This window comes from Primulina eburnea, chromosome 9 (genome assembly GCF_022965805.1).
Source record: "Primulina eburnea isolate SZY01 chromosome 9, ASM2296580v1, whole genome shotgun sequence".
NCBI classification, from domain to species: Eukaryota; Viridiplantae; Streptophyta; class Magnoliopsida; order Lamiales; family Gesneriaceae; genus Primulina; species Primulina eburnea.
The window spans coordinates 24301994-24317399 of NC_133109.1; the positions used below are offsets into that span (position 1 = coordinate 24301994).

The 15406-nt window shown below is 34.2% G+C and overlaps 1 protein-coding gene across 2 annotated transcripts; it reads left to right on the top strand.

The window, feature by feature from the left end:
- Positions 1-7841: 7841 nt before the first annotated feature.
- Positions 7842-15152, top strand: LOC140841361 (histone acetyltransferase GCN5-like). Of its 2 annotated transcripts, none has more exons than XM_073208716.1 (13): positions 7842-8594; positions 8682-8746; positions 8926-9006; positions 9705-9776; positions 10340-10508; positions 11641-11684; positions 11755-11854; positions 12067-12135; positions 12325-12385; positions 12836-12954; positions 14373-14469; positions 14690-14831; positions 14949-15152. In XM_073208716.1, the coding sequence occupies exons 1-13, from the start codon at positions 8004-8006 to the stop codon at positions 15013-15015; spliced, it is 1677 nt and encodes a 558-aa protein (XP_073064817.1). In that variant the 5' UTR covers positions 7842-8003; the 3' UTR covers positions 15016-15152. The 2 variants fall into 2 exon arrangements, with proteins under 2 accessions (XP_073064817.1, XP_073064818.1); XM_073208717.1 differs by having other exon boundaries at positions 14376-14469.
- The last annotated feature ends 254 nt before the right edge of the window (positions 15153-15406 follow it).

The window sequence follows — 15406 nt, forward strand, 5'->3', positions numbered from 1 at the left end:
AGTACTACCACTATCAAATCTGAAAGGGGATTCCTGTTTCTATATTGGAGCAACACACGACCTTCCTCGTTGTTGTATCAAACTTGCTTCAGCTTCCCTAGCTCTGTTCAATACCTCAGCAAAATTATGGGGTCGGCTCACATACATCAATGTACATATCTCAGGGTTCAATCCATTAAGAAACTGATCAGTCCTAGCTTCATCATTCCCAGCCACGTGAGGAGCAAAACGTAGCAAGGTAGAAAATTGGGCAACATATTCTTCAATGTTTAGCTGACCCGGTTTCAAATTTTCAAATTCTGCCCTCTTATCTTCTCGGTACGAAACTGGGAAAAACCTTCGATAGAACTCAACTTTGAAGATTTTCCACGTAATCACAGTACCACGCTGTTCCAAGGCTTCCTTGGTTGCGATCCACCAACTCTTTGCGACTTCCTGTAACTGGTGTCCAATCAATTTCACTCTTCGTTCATCTGTATACTCAAGTGAATCAAACAGTATATCATCTAGCCAAATCTCACAATCAACAATCGTCTCAGTACCCTTCAGAATCGGCAGTTTACATGACTGAAACCTCTGTAACTGTGTTTCCATCGTAGTTACTGCCACATCCATCGGATCCATCAAGATACTACTTTGTTCTGGAATTCTTCGAGGAGATCAATCTAATTATCAAAAGGATTAGTAACCAGATACAACAAACCTGTTTCAGTCCTCCTCTGATCATCTTACTGCTGATCAAGAATCGGTTCTGATTCACTTTAAATAATACATATCACCCAATCAAATCAGATAAATCAAGGAACATGTATTAACAAAGCAGTAAATCATGCTAGCAATCAAAAGCAAGGAAGGAAAACTCATTCTACCCCGCTCACTAGCTTCTGTCTCAATCTAAAGGATCTATCGCTCTGATACCACTTGCGGTGGGGACCCGGACGTTAATTCATTTCTTAATCGTCTGTGAGAATAATTAAATCAATTATAATAAACAGATCTAATTTTTTTTAAAAAAAATACAAATGCGGAAACATAATGTAAATCGATCTGATATACATATCACATTTAAAAGTACAAGTCTTGTACTGAATACAATAAAATCCAACTAGGTTCAACTACATATATCCAGTGTTGAATCCTAATCTACTTCTGGGCCTGGATCTCCACGCTAATCTTGAATCTTACATCTTCTTCATGACCCTAATCCTGTCCCACCTGTTTTCATGCACACATACAAACATGACAACAGCCGGATAACTCCGGTGAGAATTATACAGAGTTATTCGGTATGTTTTAAATTTTAAGAATGAAATTCTGTTTAAGGGGGGAGGGGGGAGAATTGTAAGGTCTAGGAAATTCTACTACATATTCTGAATGAATGCAATATAGGGTTTTATTTAAAATATGTGTTTAAGGATTTTTATGCATTTAATGCATGGTTATTGCATAAGTAAGGTTTATTTCATGATTATTTTAAAGTTTAGTGCATTAAGGTTTTAAATTGAATTCCGCGCTCGAAAGAGTAACGAAGACCGGGGATAATCATGGGGAAAATAATTTATTGAATAATTAATTTTAGTTATTAATATGAGGTGTTTTTAAGAGTATTTTTGAAAAATGGGCCTTGGTGGATATTTTTTCTTGTCGGGTCGTATTTTTAACGGTACACAAATTTTATCGAATCGGGGGACTTTTTGAGGGTTCGGGTAATATTTTCACAAATGTACCTAAACGAAATATTTTTTGGGAGTGTTATTGGGCTTGTAGTGTTGGTTTTATTGTTTAATGGGCTCAATAACCTTTTTAATCCTCTTAAAATGTAATTAGGTCACATTAGTACATTTTATTTAAAATAATTAACATTTAAACTCAAACCCTAAAACCTACCTTTGCCGCCCACCTCTCTTTGCAGCAGCTCCTTCACGTGAAAACAACAGCATTCCCTCCCATTTGAAGCAGCAAGCTTCGGCCCCCTCATTATTTTCAAGAAAAGCTTCTCCACACCTCTCCGTTTAACGTCCAATGCGCGTATCTTCAAGCTTTTGATCATTTAATCGTTATGGCACGCCTTGTATCATCTTTTTTCTCATCATTCACGCTATGTATGCTGATATATTTATATTTGCATGTGAAACTCTTTGATCTATCATGTACTCTCGTTTTTGTATGGCTTTACATGGAAATCATGCCTTTGTCAACAGGCTCACCTTTTCTTGACTTCATTGCAAGGGGCTGCTATGGATAATGTCTAAGAGGTTGTGCAAGTCGATTACTAGGGTGTCATGGCATTGGATTCATGTTGGGGCCATGTTTTGTTCAGGCCGACGAGATTTTAGGAGGGAATCGTGGGGTTGCATTGGATCGAGGGAATTGCTTGGAGTCGGCGGTGTGATAGGCTATTCCAAGCCGTGGACCAGACCCTGGTGGGTCTGATTCATGGCCTAGAGTGGCCCGCACACTGCTGGTCTTGTCTTTAGGGCCGATCGGAGTCATGGAGTCGAGGTGTGTCGCGGGTGGAGTTCCTTGGGCTTCCTCGAGTGTGCGTGTCTTGTGGCGTGCATGGGGCTGTATGCTCGACATAGGTTTGTTTAGGAGTGTTTAGTGTACTAGAATTAGAAGATGTGTTGTGCAGAAAATTCCAACAACATTTTGGGCTTGTTTTGTGAGACATAAGTGGTCTGGAATGAGTAATTTGAGGGCTGGTCATGTAGGTTTAAGCCACAGTTTAAGTTGGGAAAGATTTGGTTAAGCTTCGTGTTGATTCAGGTTAAAACCAGGACCCCAATCCATGTTTCAAAATGAATTGTATAAGTTTTGAAACGGACTCGAGTTTACGTCTAAGAAATGCTTATAAATATGTTTGAGGTGTTTTAAGGAGTAGGCTTCAGGTCGAAATTCTAAGGTTCGGGGGTAAAAATGGTAAATTAGGGTTTCCAAGGGCAAAATGATCATTTCGCACCTGGATCGAGTTTTTAGTCCCGACAGCGCCCTAAACACGTTTTGACATGTTTTAAAATGCTTGTGTTATCATTAATATTAATTCTAATGTAAATATGAAAAATACGTTGCATACTTGATTTTAAGAAAATTTACGTATATGCATAGTTTTCTTAAGTACTAAATATGATGTCATGTTTTTAAAGGATGAGAATTGGTTGTGACTAATACGAAGACACGATGACATGTAAGGTCAGGGCTCAGTGGACGGCTAATGTTGTGGCTGATGTCCCCGCCGCCGGGTACCTCCATCGACTGACATGATAGTACAAAAGTCACAATTAATGAACAGAATTCAAGTTAAGAAGAACGAACACGTATATGCTGATATGATGTGATATGTTATGGAAATATTTATGCTTCGATAGGTTATGATTATGCATGCGACTTTGACGATCATGTAATATATTTTCATTACAGTATTTTTCATTGTTGCTTGTTATGTATATGTACTTGCTATAACGTTACAGGTATGTTGAGTCTTTAGACTCACTAGGTGTGAATGATGCAGGTGAACATATTGTTGAGGAGACTGGAGGCGCTGAAGAGTGAGTAGGCGGGGCTGGGTGAGCGCACGCTAACCCGAGGACCTTATTTCTTCCACACATCATGTTTATGAGATAGGAGTGTTTTGGATATTTTCATACTTCGTATTTTTATATGTGGATGGTCCGACAGGAGTTCGGGAAATATTTTTAATTGTAGTAATTTTTCAGTATGGAATTCCTCTTATTTTAAAATGTGTGAGTTTCAGCAGTTATTGCATGCATTCTTTTAAATGTCCATTTTCGAGAACAAGCTTTTAAAAAAAATTGGTATTATTTTAAACAGCAGATGTTTCAGTCAGACTATCTCTTAGATGTACAGCTCTGCATAGTGTGTCATGGTGAATGTCGTCTTAATAGGTAAAAAGTGCGCTGATTTCGTAATACGATCGACTATCACCCAAATGGCATTGAATCCCCTGATAGTCCTTGGCAATCCCACAACAAAATCTATAGTAATATTTTCCCATTTCCATTCGAGAATAGGATATAAGCACGCTGGAAAGACCCGTCTTGATACAGTGAGAACAGTCGTCGAATCTGGGGCGTTACAGTTACAGTACCAGCTCTTTTCCAAACTCAAAACACGCTTATCAATCAGATTGATTTCATACAAACAAGCATGACAAAGAGAATGGATTTGATACAGGAACAAATTTTTTAAATGCTATATCCCAAGTCACTTCAGAAATCTGTATTTTATCCAAACGAGTTGGTGGTGTTGAAAAAAAGGGGGAAGAAGAGCAGCAATAGCAATCAAATAAAAGACCGAGTCAACCCACTGATCAAGAACCAGCTGATAAAAGAGCTAAGAAATAAAGATCAGTTAGAAAACAATCTCTATTCCTTTATTCTTTGATTTGGCAGAGTATCAGTTAGAAGACATTCTTTTATTCTTTTATTTAATTCTTTCATTCTTTGTAAGAATCTGTACAGTGAAAGATTATTTGCAAATGAAAGATTATTTTATTTACAAGATTCAGTTCATATCAGTTCTTGAATTCTAAGTTTTTCAAAAATCAAAAAGGGGGAAATTATTGGAATCAGAATTTCAGAGTTTGACAAACTGAGCTTTGAATATTACAGAACTGATTAACTCAACTGAACGTAACTGAACTAAGATGACTTGAACTGAAGTTTCCCGATTGATAATTAATGCACTAAACAATCGAAGTCAACTGAACTGATTAAAGCTAACTGAAGCTGTGTGGCAAACTGAAATATCAGTGAACACTGATCAGTTACATAGTCAGTTCATCGAATCGGCTATAAAGTCAACTGATATATCAGCTTGACAAGTCATCAGTTAAAGAGCGTAGCCAACAACCAACAATTTGTACAAGAGCATAATGCAACTTGTAGTGGGAGCACCTAGGGATGGCAATTTCCTCCGCGGGTTTGGGGCCCCGCGGGGAAAACCCGAAACGGGGATGGGGATCCCCGATTTTTTCGGGTTTGGGTTCGGGTTCGGGGATTTTTTTAAATCCCCGATGTAGTTCGGGGCGGGTATGGGATTACTATCCCCATCCCCGAAATCCCCGAACCCGCCCCGAAAATATATTATCAATAATAAAATAATAGTATTATTAGTATTAATAATATACTTTTTAAAATATTAATAATATTATTATTGTTGATATTGATATTAATATTAATATTAAAATTATATCAAATAATAATATATAATAATAAGTTTTGGTTTGAGAAAATATCCGAATCCGTCATCGTCTTGCCATATTATTATTTTTGAAATGGGGATGGGGACGGGGATGGTAAGTTGATCCCCGAAGTTTCGGGTTTGGGGATTCCCCGAACCCGAAAAAACGGGGATGGGGGCGGGGATGGGGGTGGAGATGGCATTCGGGGATGGGGATGGGAATGGCAAACCCGTCCCCGCCCCGGCCCATTGCCATCCCTAGGAGCACCGCATATCAGAATGCCATAATGTACGATTGCCAAAAGATTGATGACATGTCTACTTAGGACAAATTAACGGATATATGACATTTAAACGCATTCAATATTACCTTTGGGAGAAAAACTTATAAATAGCCGAGAAGATCAACTAAGAAGAGAGTAATAGTTAAGAGAGACAATTATCAAGTTAGCAAGAACAAGAATAAGCAAATCATTTTCAGTCACAAAAAGCTCATGTTTTATCAGATATATTCATAGATTTCGGGCTATATTTTGATCACTAGCACAATCACTTATTGTTAATATATTCGATCTTTTTAGATAAGTTGTTTTTAGAAAAATATATTTTTTGCGTACTGATAAAATTGTAAAGATACTAAGAGTTTCAGTTTGAAAGTTTTTAATACCAAACCGAAGTGGGTTTTTACAGTTTCTGTAATTAATCAAAGTATTTTAGTGAAAATCATATCCTTGAGATATAAAGGGTGACATAGGAGAATTTGAAGTCTCCGAACATCCATAAATCTTTGTTGAATTGATGTTCTGTACAAATAATAGAACTATTTACCGATTTTTAAGGCAACTAAAATATGGAAACATTTATATATAATATTGAAAGTTATGATACCAAATATATAAAATCTTAATACAAAAAATAGAATAATACTAAAATAAAAACTACATAGTAAATTAATAATAAAGTGTTTTATCAATTTAATGATATTTTTTAGATGAAAATACACTTTTTAAAATAACAATTATTAATTTATCGATTAATTAACACATTTCTAAATCAATAAAATTGATGAAAATACACTTTTTAAAATAACAATTGTTAATTAATCGATAAATAACAATTGTTAATTTATCGATTAATTAACAAATTTCTAAATCAATAAAATTACATGCTCCCAACATTATTTATATATTACATATAATAGTTGAACTTATTATTGGGATACCATCTTTTTTTTACCCCAAAAATTATCCAAATATTATGTAGATATGTAAATTTGATTTTAATTATATATTAGTAATTATAAGTATTTTTCATCAAATTTTATATATTTTTTCTAAAATTATATATGTATTTTTTTCTCAAATTACTTTTAAATTTATTCATAATTAAATCAAATAATGTAGTTAATATAACATATAATACTAAATATGATATATTATTTTATACATGCATCTGCGGTGATACTAGCTAATTTATTGAAGTTTTATAGTATATATTTATTCAAAATTACATTATATTATCATCTTGATGTTCAAGCTGGTGAAATAAATGAGAGTTCTAACTAATGTTCATTAATTCAATTATCTCTATCAACACTTTATCAACCCTGTCGCATAGGGTTTTGTCAATGCGATTTACCTATGTAGCATAGTAACAACTTGAATTCAGTTTGAAGAACACCTTAAATAATATTTGAATGATCTTCCTAATATATGATAGACTTCTAAATTCCTCATACTTGAGAGGTTTCTAAGCGTAGATGAGATCCTACCTATGTGGGTACTACCCTCACTTCATTTCAAAGGGTAAGATTTTGCCACACATACAATTTCAAAAAAAATTGGGTCCTATATATGCATGGGCAAATCTTGGTCATCCATCCTATCATGGGGACAATGTCTACATGGGTAAGATAAAATAAACCGTTTCTTTCTAAGAACTTTAAACTTCACCGAGATGTAGATGGTTTTTGAAGAAGTGTGTGCTTAGGTATCCAAACTCATTCCACTAAGGTGTTGATTATTCTTTGAAAGAGAGTGTATTTAATAACCTCAAAAGTCACTATTTATAAGCATCTTGTTACCGTAAACAAATCCAAAAAAAAAATGACACGAACGATACGTCAGCGAGTAGGGGTGAGTATTCGGTTAATTCGGTTACAAACCGAATCGAATTAACCGAAAACCGATTTACCTGAAAATTTTTAGACTAACCGAACCAAACCGAATTTTCACAAAAACCGAATTAACCGAACCGAATTAAAATCGGTTATTTCGGTCGGTAACCGAATAACCGATTTTTTTTTAAAAAAATTAAAATTTTAAAAATTATATATATAATTTATAATTAATATTCTAAAAAAATTTAAATTTTTAAAATTATATATAAAATTAATAATTAATATTATATTTTAATCATAATAAAACACTTTATTCATAAAAAATTTAAAAAAATTAATTATTATATTTAAAACATAATAAAATAAAATCAAAATTATTTATTTAATAATTCGATTAAATCGATATTTTTTTTACAAAAATCGAAACGGAATCGAATTAACGGATTTTTGAAAATTTCGAAACCGAATTAAGCAAACCGAATTCGATCGATTAAATTGGTTTAACATAATTTTTCTCACCACTCTTGTCAAATCAGCGAACGAGTAAAAGAAAATGGAAATCATATCCCAAATTTCTCAAAAACCCTAACTGACCAATGTCTATGTGAAGATCATTATGAACTGAATTTCAATTGTACTCTCTGATCTTCTTTCACTTTTCTAGATAGTAATATTTGCAAGAATAATGGATGGGCATTCATCGCATTTAACGGCGCCAGTCCGTTCGAGGAGTTCACAGTCTCCGTCACCGTCTCACTCGGCCTCTGCCTCCGCCACTTCGACGATTCACAAGCGTAAGTTGCCGCCTGAAGACCACGCGCCGCCATTCCCGCCGTCTTTATCGGACACGCGTGACGGTGCGCTGACATCCAACGATGACCTGGAGAGCATCAGTGCTCGCGGCGCCGACTCAGACTCGGATGAAGAGTCCGAGGAGGTTGCCGATGAGGAATACGATGATTCCTCCGTGCGCAATTTCACCGCGTCTCGGCTGGAAAACAGTAATGCCGCGGGGCCCAACATTGGAGTGGTTAGAAATACGAAGCTCAAAGCTGAGAACTCGGTTAAAGTTGAACCCACTGACGTTGGGAGAGATGGCGGGACAGCTAATAATGGGAATAATATTAATGTTAATAGTTCAGGCAATGCGGTTGCCGGGACCAATGGTTCGGTACCAGGGATTGTGGTGAAGGAAGATAATGTGAAGAGCATTTTTACGGATAACATACAAACCAGCGGGGCCTACAGTTCAAGGGAGGAGAGTTTGAAGAGGGAGGTAAGCTCTACGAATTTAAATAATTGCTATACCTTTTCTTTTAATTCCAGTATGTTGCCAATCAGGGTACTTGTGCTAAATTTACAGGAGGAAGCAGGGAGGCTCAAATTCGTATGTGTTTCAAATGATGGTGATGATGAACACATGGTTTGGTATCTCTCTTTCCCTCTCTTAATATCACGTGTTAAGCTTGTTTGTTAAATATGTCGTTCCATCAATCTATCTGATGCTTGACCAAAAATTTCTGCTACCTCTATCAAGTTTGGCCAAGCATAAAATAATTAACCAAATAATGCTGAACTTAATTTCATTTTGGCATTTTAATTTTCAGGTTGATAGGATTGAAGAACATATTTGCCAGGCAACTACCCAATATGCCAAGGGAATACATTGTTCGTCTTTTAATGGATAGGTTTGCCTTCCTAAATTTTGAACTGTTCCATGTAAAGTTTTAATGTCATCATCCACCCTATCTTAAATTGAATACATTCTAGAAAGATGCACCAGATAGTGTCCACTTGGGATATTAAGTCCCTGCCTCCATGTTTGTATTTTATTGTGATTGAGGATTGAGGATTGATTTGCGTATAAACATCAATATTGTAGGATGTAAAAGAAGCCCCTTGTATCTCCAATATTACTTCAGACCTTGCAGCTGCTTTTGAGATGCCTCTTGACCAAATTTCTTGTTAGGGTCAATTATGGTAGTTGTTTTTGTGATGTCCACTATAGTTGTTTGGTGATTGCTTATATGTTAAAAGTCATGTTCAAAGCTCTCTGGGGTTATTCGTTTATTCGAAATAATAGAATACTTTATTATTCAGATGGACGTTGATAAATTATGGTATATCTTTTATTTCTTTTTATCATGATGTCTTATGAACCCTCTGTGAGTTTATTCGTGGATGTAGACTCTCACAACTTAACTACCCAAAATTATGTTTTGCCTTGTGTTTTGACTTTACCATATCCACTTGTAAATCAACAAGTTTACATGTGAACCATCCTTTCATATTGATATTTTTTTGTTTAGCATAGCAGAAAAAATATTTGCTTATGTGGTACATAATATTTTGTTGATTTTCATTGTCTTTGCTACTTCTATTGCAGAAATCACAAATCCGTGATGGTCATTCGGCGCAATGTGGTTGTTGGTGGTATTACATATAGGCCGTATGCCAGGTAAGATGTCTTCAATATACTATTTGCACTGTTCTAACAGGCGGCGCCTAGGCAGTCGCCCACCGCCTCGCTTTTAGAAAATCGGTGGCTCTAGACAGTGGTGAAAAAATCAGACGCCTAGGTGGCTCAAAACCCGTTAGGCGGGGTAACAAACTGCTTAGGCGGTTCGATTTTTTTAAAAAAAATAAATTTTAGAACCTTGACCATTTGCTTTTATTTTATTTGAAAACCATAAACATATTTTTGATACGCTGATTATAACTATGCTAGAATCAATCATATCAGGTTTTAGTTTCCAATTGTCCATTTATTAAGTTGATAATCCTGCATTACTATATTCTTGACTGTCCTTATCATGATATCAAGATATACTCTCATATCTACTCTTTATGATACAAGATTTAAAGCTAATGTTGCGGACATTTTTTAAGAAATATATAGAAGGTATTTAGGAATACTGATTTCCAAGGATGCATTCCTCATATATTAAACCATGAGTTCCTTCTGGTGCATGTGTGTGTTTTTGTGCCAATAAGTATCTGTCACTTTAAATGTATGTACAGTCAACGGTTTGGGGAGATAGCTTTTTGCGCAATTACTGCCGATGAACAAGTTAAAGGCTATGGGACCCGACTGATGAATCACTTGAAGCAGCATGCACGTGATGGGGATAATCTCTCTCATTTTCTCACATATGCTGATAATAATGCTGTTGGCTATTTTGTAAAACAGGTGAGACGTGGATACCATACATCTTCGCTTCATATGCATTAGCAATTTGCAATATCAGTTCAGCATTTATTTGGTTTATAGCTTGCATGCATTCTATCAAATAATAATAATATTATCAAAAGATTACAACTACCCAAATAACAAGAAGTGTCTAGGTAGCTCATTTACATTTAAAAGACTTGAAATGACTCCATTGGTTTGTTTTTGGAATGAAGTTTGTAAATATTTATTCAACTGGATTTGTCGTCAAATATTTCTGATGCCCAGCTCTTGCATTTTAGCCTCCTGTTTGTTCACCCTGGGGAATTGTTATAGCATGGGTTTGAGCATATGACAAACACTTCTGCTAAACCACTAGTGGCCAGCACCACATTCTCTTGTTGGCTTGATAATATTTCTAGGTCAACGTTGAACAACCCTTATTGCTATATCGTGTTAGAACAAGAGAGTTTGTTGATTGATGTTGAACAATGTGGGAATAAGAGTGGAGGAATTTGGTTTCTGCTTGGACAAGGATTCGAGGTGAATTAAAAGTGAATGAGTTTGGGTTTTTAGGATAAGAAATAAAGGTGTATTAAGTATTTTTCATGCTAGGTAGAAAGCATTTTGTAATTAAGGTTTGTGTTTGAAATGGGAAAATACTTAGTACTAATACTAAGATTCTAGAAAGTGTGAAACATGATGAAGACTCAAGAGCAAACATTAAGTATTACAAGCTTGGGTGTGATTAGTAGGTGATTAAACATACTATAATTAAGTATTACAAGCTTGGGTGTGATTAGTAGGTTATCAAATACCTTCTTAATCTTGGACTTGTATGTTCCAACAGGTTATGGTCTAACATGGTTCAATCAATGTTTTTGATCCATTTGTACAGCTCATTTGTGAGTTTAATGTTCTCGAAGATATCAATAGTTTATCTCTTCAAAGCTTGTTGCTGATCTTATGTTAGGTGTTGTTGATGTTTAAGTTCCAAGCTTTAACTGTTAGCTTGTTCTTTGCTGTCCCTTTTAACTTCTAGCTACACAAAGATTGCAAGGTTAGGTCGAGTTGGTTGGGTTACTGTGACTATTCTATAGATGGCTATTTCTATTGATGCATGGATCAGTTCTGACCGTCAGATACTTTTTAGGGCTTTACAAAAGAAATTTACTTGGAGAAAGAACGGTGGCATGGGTATGTTGATATAATGTTTTGGCATACATTAAACCTTTAAATTCCTTTTTATTGACTCATCTTCTTGCAGCTACATAAAGGATTACGACGGAGGAATTCTTATGGAATGTAAAATTGATCCTAAGCTTCCATACACTGATTTATCAACTATGATACGACGCCAACGGCAGGCTAGATCTTCTATTTCTGTATAATTTTAGAATTATTAGCTGAATTGATTAGGTTATATTGTAAGTATTGATGCATAAGGCCATACTATTTTGATCAATCGTTACAATTTTTAGAGCTGATAATGTGGTATCAGTTATGGGCCTTTTTATTCTTTATTGACGCATTCTTTCATGTTGAATAAGTGCAGTTGACTTATGTATTTGGTTTTTAGGCTATCGACGAAAAGATTAGGGAGCTATCAAATTGTCATATTGTCTACCCTGGCATTGATTTTCAGAAGGTGTCTTTCTTTATATCCTTCCTTATTACTTTGGGGATTTGGTCTGGTGGATAATTTCTTACATTTTGATGCATTTATTATGGTTTAATTTAAATTGTTGTTTTCTTCATGTCTTTCAATTTTGTACTTCATTATCAAAATCACTGTTGATTTTAGACGCATCGATCTGATGTTCATTTTGTTAATCAGAAAGAAGCTGGTATTCCAATGCCCAAAAAGCCCATCAAGGTTGAGGATATACCTGGTTTGAGTGAGTCTTTCCTTTTTATTCCTACCTTACTGACCACATGTTCATATTTTATTATTTATATGATGATTTAAGTGTTTAGTCTGTTTACTGTAATTTTGATACGTCATATAGTTTGTATCCTGTATTTTCACATTGTTGAATCAACAACGCATCCAAGTTTTGATTAGCAAAATAGTTTACTTTCCCAAGCTGGTTGATGCAGTCTCTCTAACACGTGAGTGAAGCTGGCAGGTGGTATTTTTTTTTAAGTTTTGTTTGTTATTTTATCGAAACACTGTATATCCTTGATAATTATGGCTACCTCAGTAAGCCATGAACACACCCTTAGTTTACTCTTCTTTTTTTCTTTTTTCCCCCCTTTTTCCTGCATCCTCTATTCAATTTTATGGCTTTATTATTCCTTTTTACGAGAAGCATCCGAATTTATAATTACCTATACCTTAATAATAGGGGAGGCTGGCTGGAGCCCAGATGAATATGGTCATTCTCGTTTTAAGACTGTGACCTCATCATCAGATGCCGCTTCACTTCAAAAATCATTGACGGCATTTATGCGCTCGCTCCTGAAAGTGAGTCTCCATGGGTTCTTTTGCTATTTATTTCTTTCATGTTTGCTAAAGTGACTATGGAACTGTAACCTCCCCGATGGATATTAGGGAATTTCATGTAGAGAAATTCTTCAGATAAAGATGGTTCACATGAAAAGCACATTAACTTCTTGTAGTTTTAGGAAAGGAGAATTATTCAGAACGCTGAGCGTTTCATTGAATAAATTGAAAAATGAAGGGATACAATGTACTTAATAGAACTGTATGTAAACTAAATCCCTTAGTACAAGGGATAAATGAGATACTAGTTGTCCGGATCCTAAGAATTCAAATACAGACAAATATAGATAAGTTCGTATCTAATCTTAATTAAGCGATAATTATATATATTATTCAACACTTGCTAAATTGTTTTTAGTGGTACCCAGTTAACGCAAATGCTTGGTTAACTGTATATGAGAATTTCACGAGGATGAAATAGACACTCCTTGCCCCATTTTTTTCGTGCTTGATTAACCCATAGGATTAGGAATACCCACTCCCACTCCAATGGGAATCATTCCTTCCATTTTTGTTGGGTTTACGCTTGATCCATTCTCCCAACTTTTTTATTTATATATTGTCTTCCATTTTTTTAAAAAATATTTTAATAATCAATCTTTAGCATTTATTTTTATAAATAATAATAATAATAATAATAATAATAATAATAATAATAATAATAATTTGTATAAAGTAATAAACAGAACAATAATAATTTTTATCTAATAATATTTAAAAATTAACAACTTAATAATAAATAAAATAATTATGATAATTTAATTACAATACTAATTACAATTAATAATTAATTACTTAATTAAACACTATAATAATTATAGTAATGATATAAAAATATTAATATTAGTATTAATTATAAAAGAACAATTTTATAATAATCATAATAAATGGAGCAATACTAATTATCATGTAATAATCAAAATATAGTAATGATGATAATAAAAAAAATTATTAATAATTTTTATCATAAAAATGATAATAATACAAAATAATGACTATTATGATAATAATACATAATAATAATAATAATAATGTTAATAATAATAATAAACAAGTTTTCCTTTTTGATTGATGTAATAAACAAGTTTTTAATGAATATTATTTTGAACTTTTTAATAAAATGTAATTTGACTATTAAAATAATTTCATTATATGTTTCTCGTTTCTTCTGATACAGATGGAATAAACGTATCATTCCCATCCTCGTTACATTCTAAGTTTATTCCATTACTTCTTCGTAAAATTCCAGTATATCAATCGTGGCCTAATTATTCCCCTTTTTGACCATTCTATATCAAGATTTCATTCTTACCATCTCTATTATGGGCATTTTAATCAGGTCTTGCCAAATCATGCTATTGATACTCTTCCTTTTCAAGCAGGCAATGTATGATCATCCTGATGCTTGGCCTTTCAAGGAACCTGTTGATGCACGGGATGTACCTGATTACTATGACATCATCAAAGATCCTATGGGTACACTTTTAATCAATCTTACTCCTTCATATGATGATTTTGCTTGGACACCACATCTTGTTATCAATTTCAAAAATCATTTTGGATGACAGTCTCTGAGAAACCTGAACACATGCGCCTTGAAATTTCAGAACAAATTTCTAATCTTCCTAGAGAATTTTACGGAGTTTGTGATGATACAAAATTATTATGCTTGATATCACATTTTCTAATGTTGCAGATCTGAAAACAATGTCAAAGCGTGTCGAGTCTGAACAATATTATGTGACTTTCGAGATGTTTGTGGCTGATGTTAAGAGAATGTTTTCAAATGCGCGAACGTACAACTCTCCAGAAACAATTTATTACAAATGTTCAACGAGGCATGATGTGCAGCTTCTGAAATGCCTCAATTTCTACTTAATCTTTTTATGTATCTAGAATGTATATTAATCAGTTGCTAACGTCTTGATGTATTTAAATCTGTTTTTGGCTTGCAGGTTGGAACAACATTTCTCAAACAAAGTTCAAGCTGGTCTTCAATCTGGTATCAAGATTCAGCCATAAATAGGGTACTTCCCTGTATTGTTTGAGACATTGATGTTTTGAGACTTGTAAAATTGGTGTCCATTAACTCTTGTATAATATTTACATGGAAAGTTGAGAGACACGAACTATTCTTGAGCTGAGGCTTGGATGACGCCTATGATTCTAGAGTAACTTTCCTTTTTTTGGTGCCAAAAAACTTTAATGCATGTTACATTTATCTTGAAAGGTTTCTTAATCTCCGGGCTTCATTTGAAATTGACATTAATTTGTAGATTCTATTTCTTGTTGCAATCTTTTGCATTTCTTTTTGTCCACAATTATTATGCAGATAACGGTTGTCATTTGTGTGACTGGTAACTAAGTTTGTAAACTCGCTCAATTAAAATTAAGATTTTGTTTTTGCCAAATT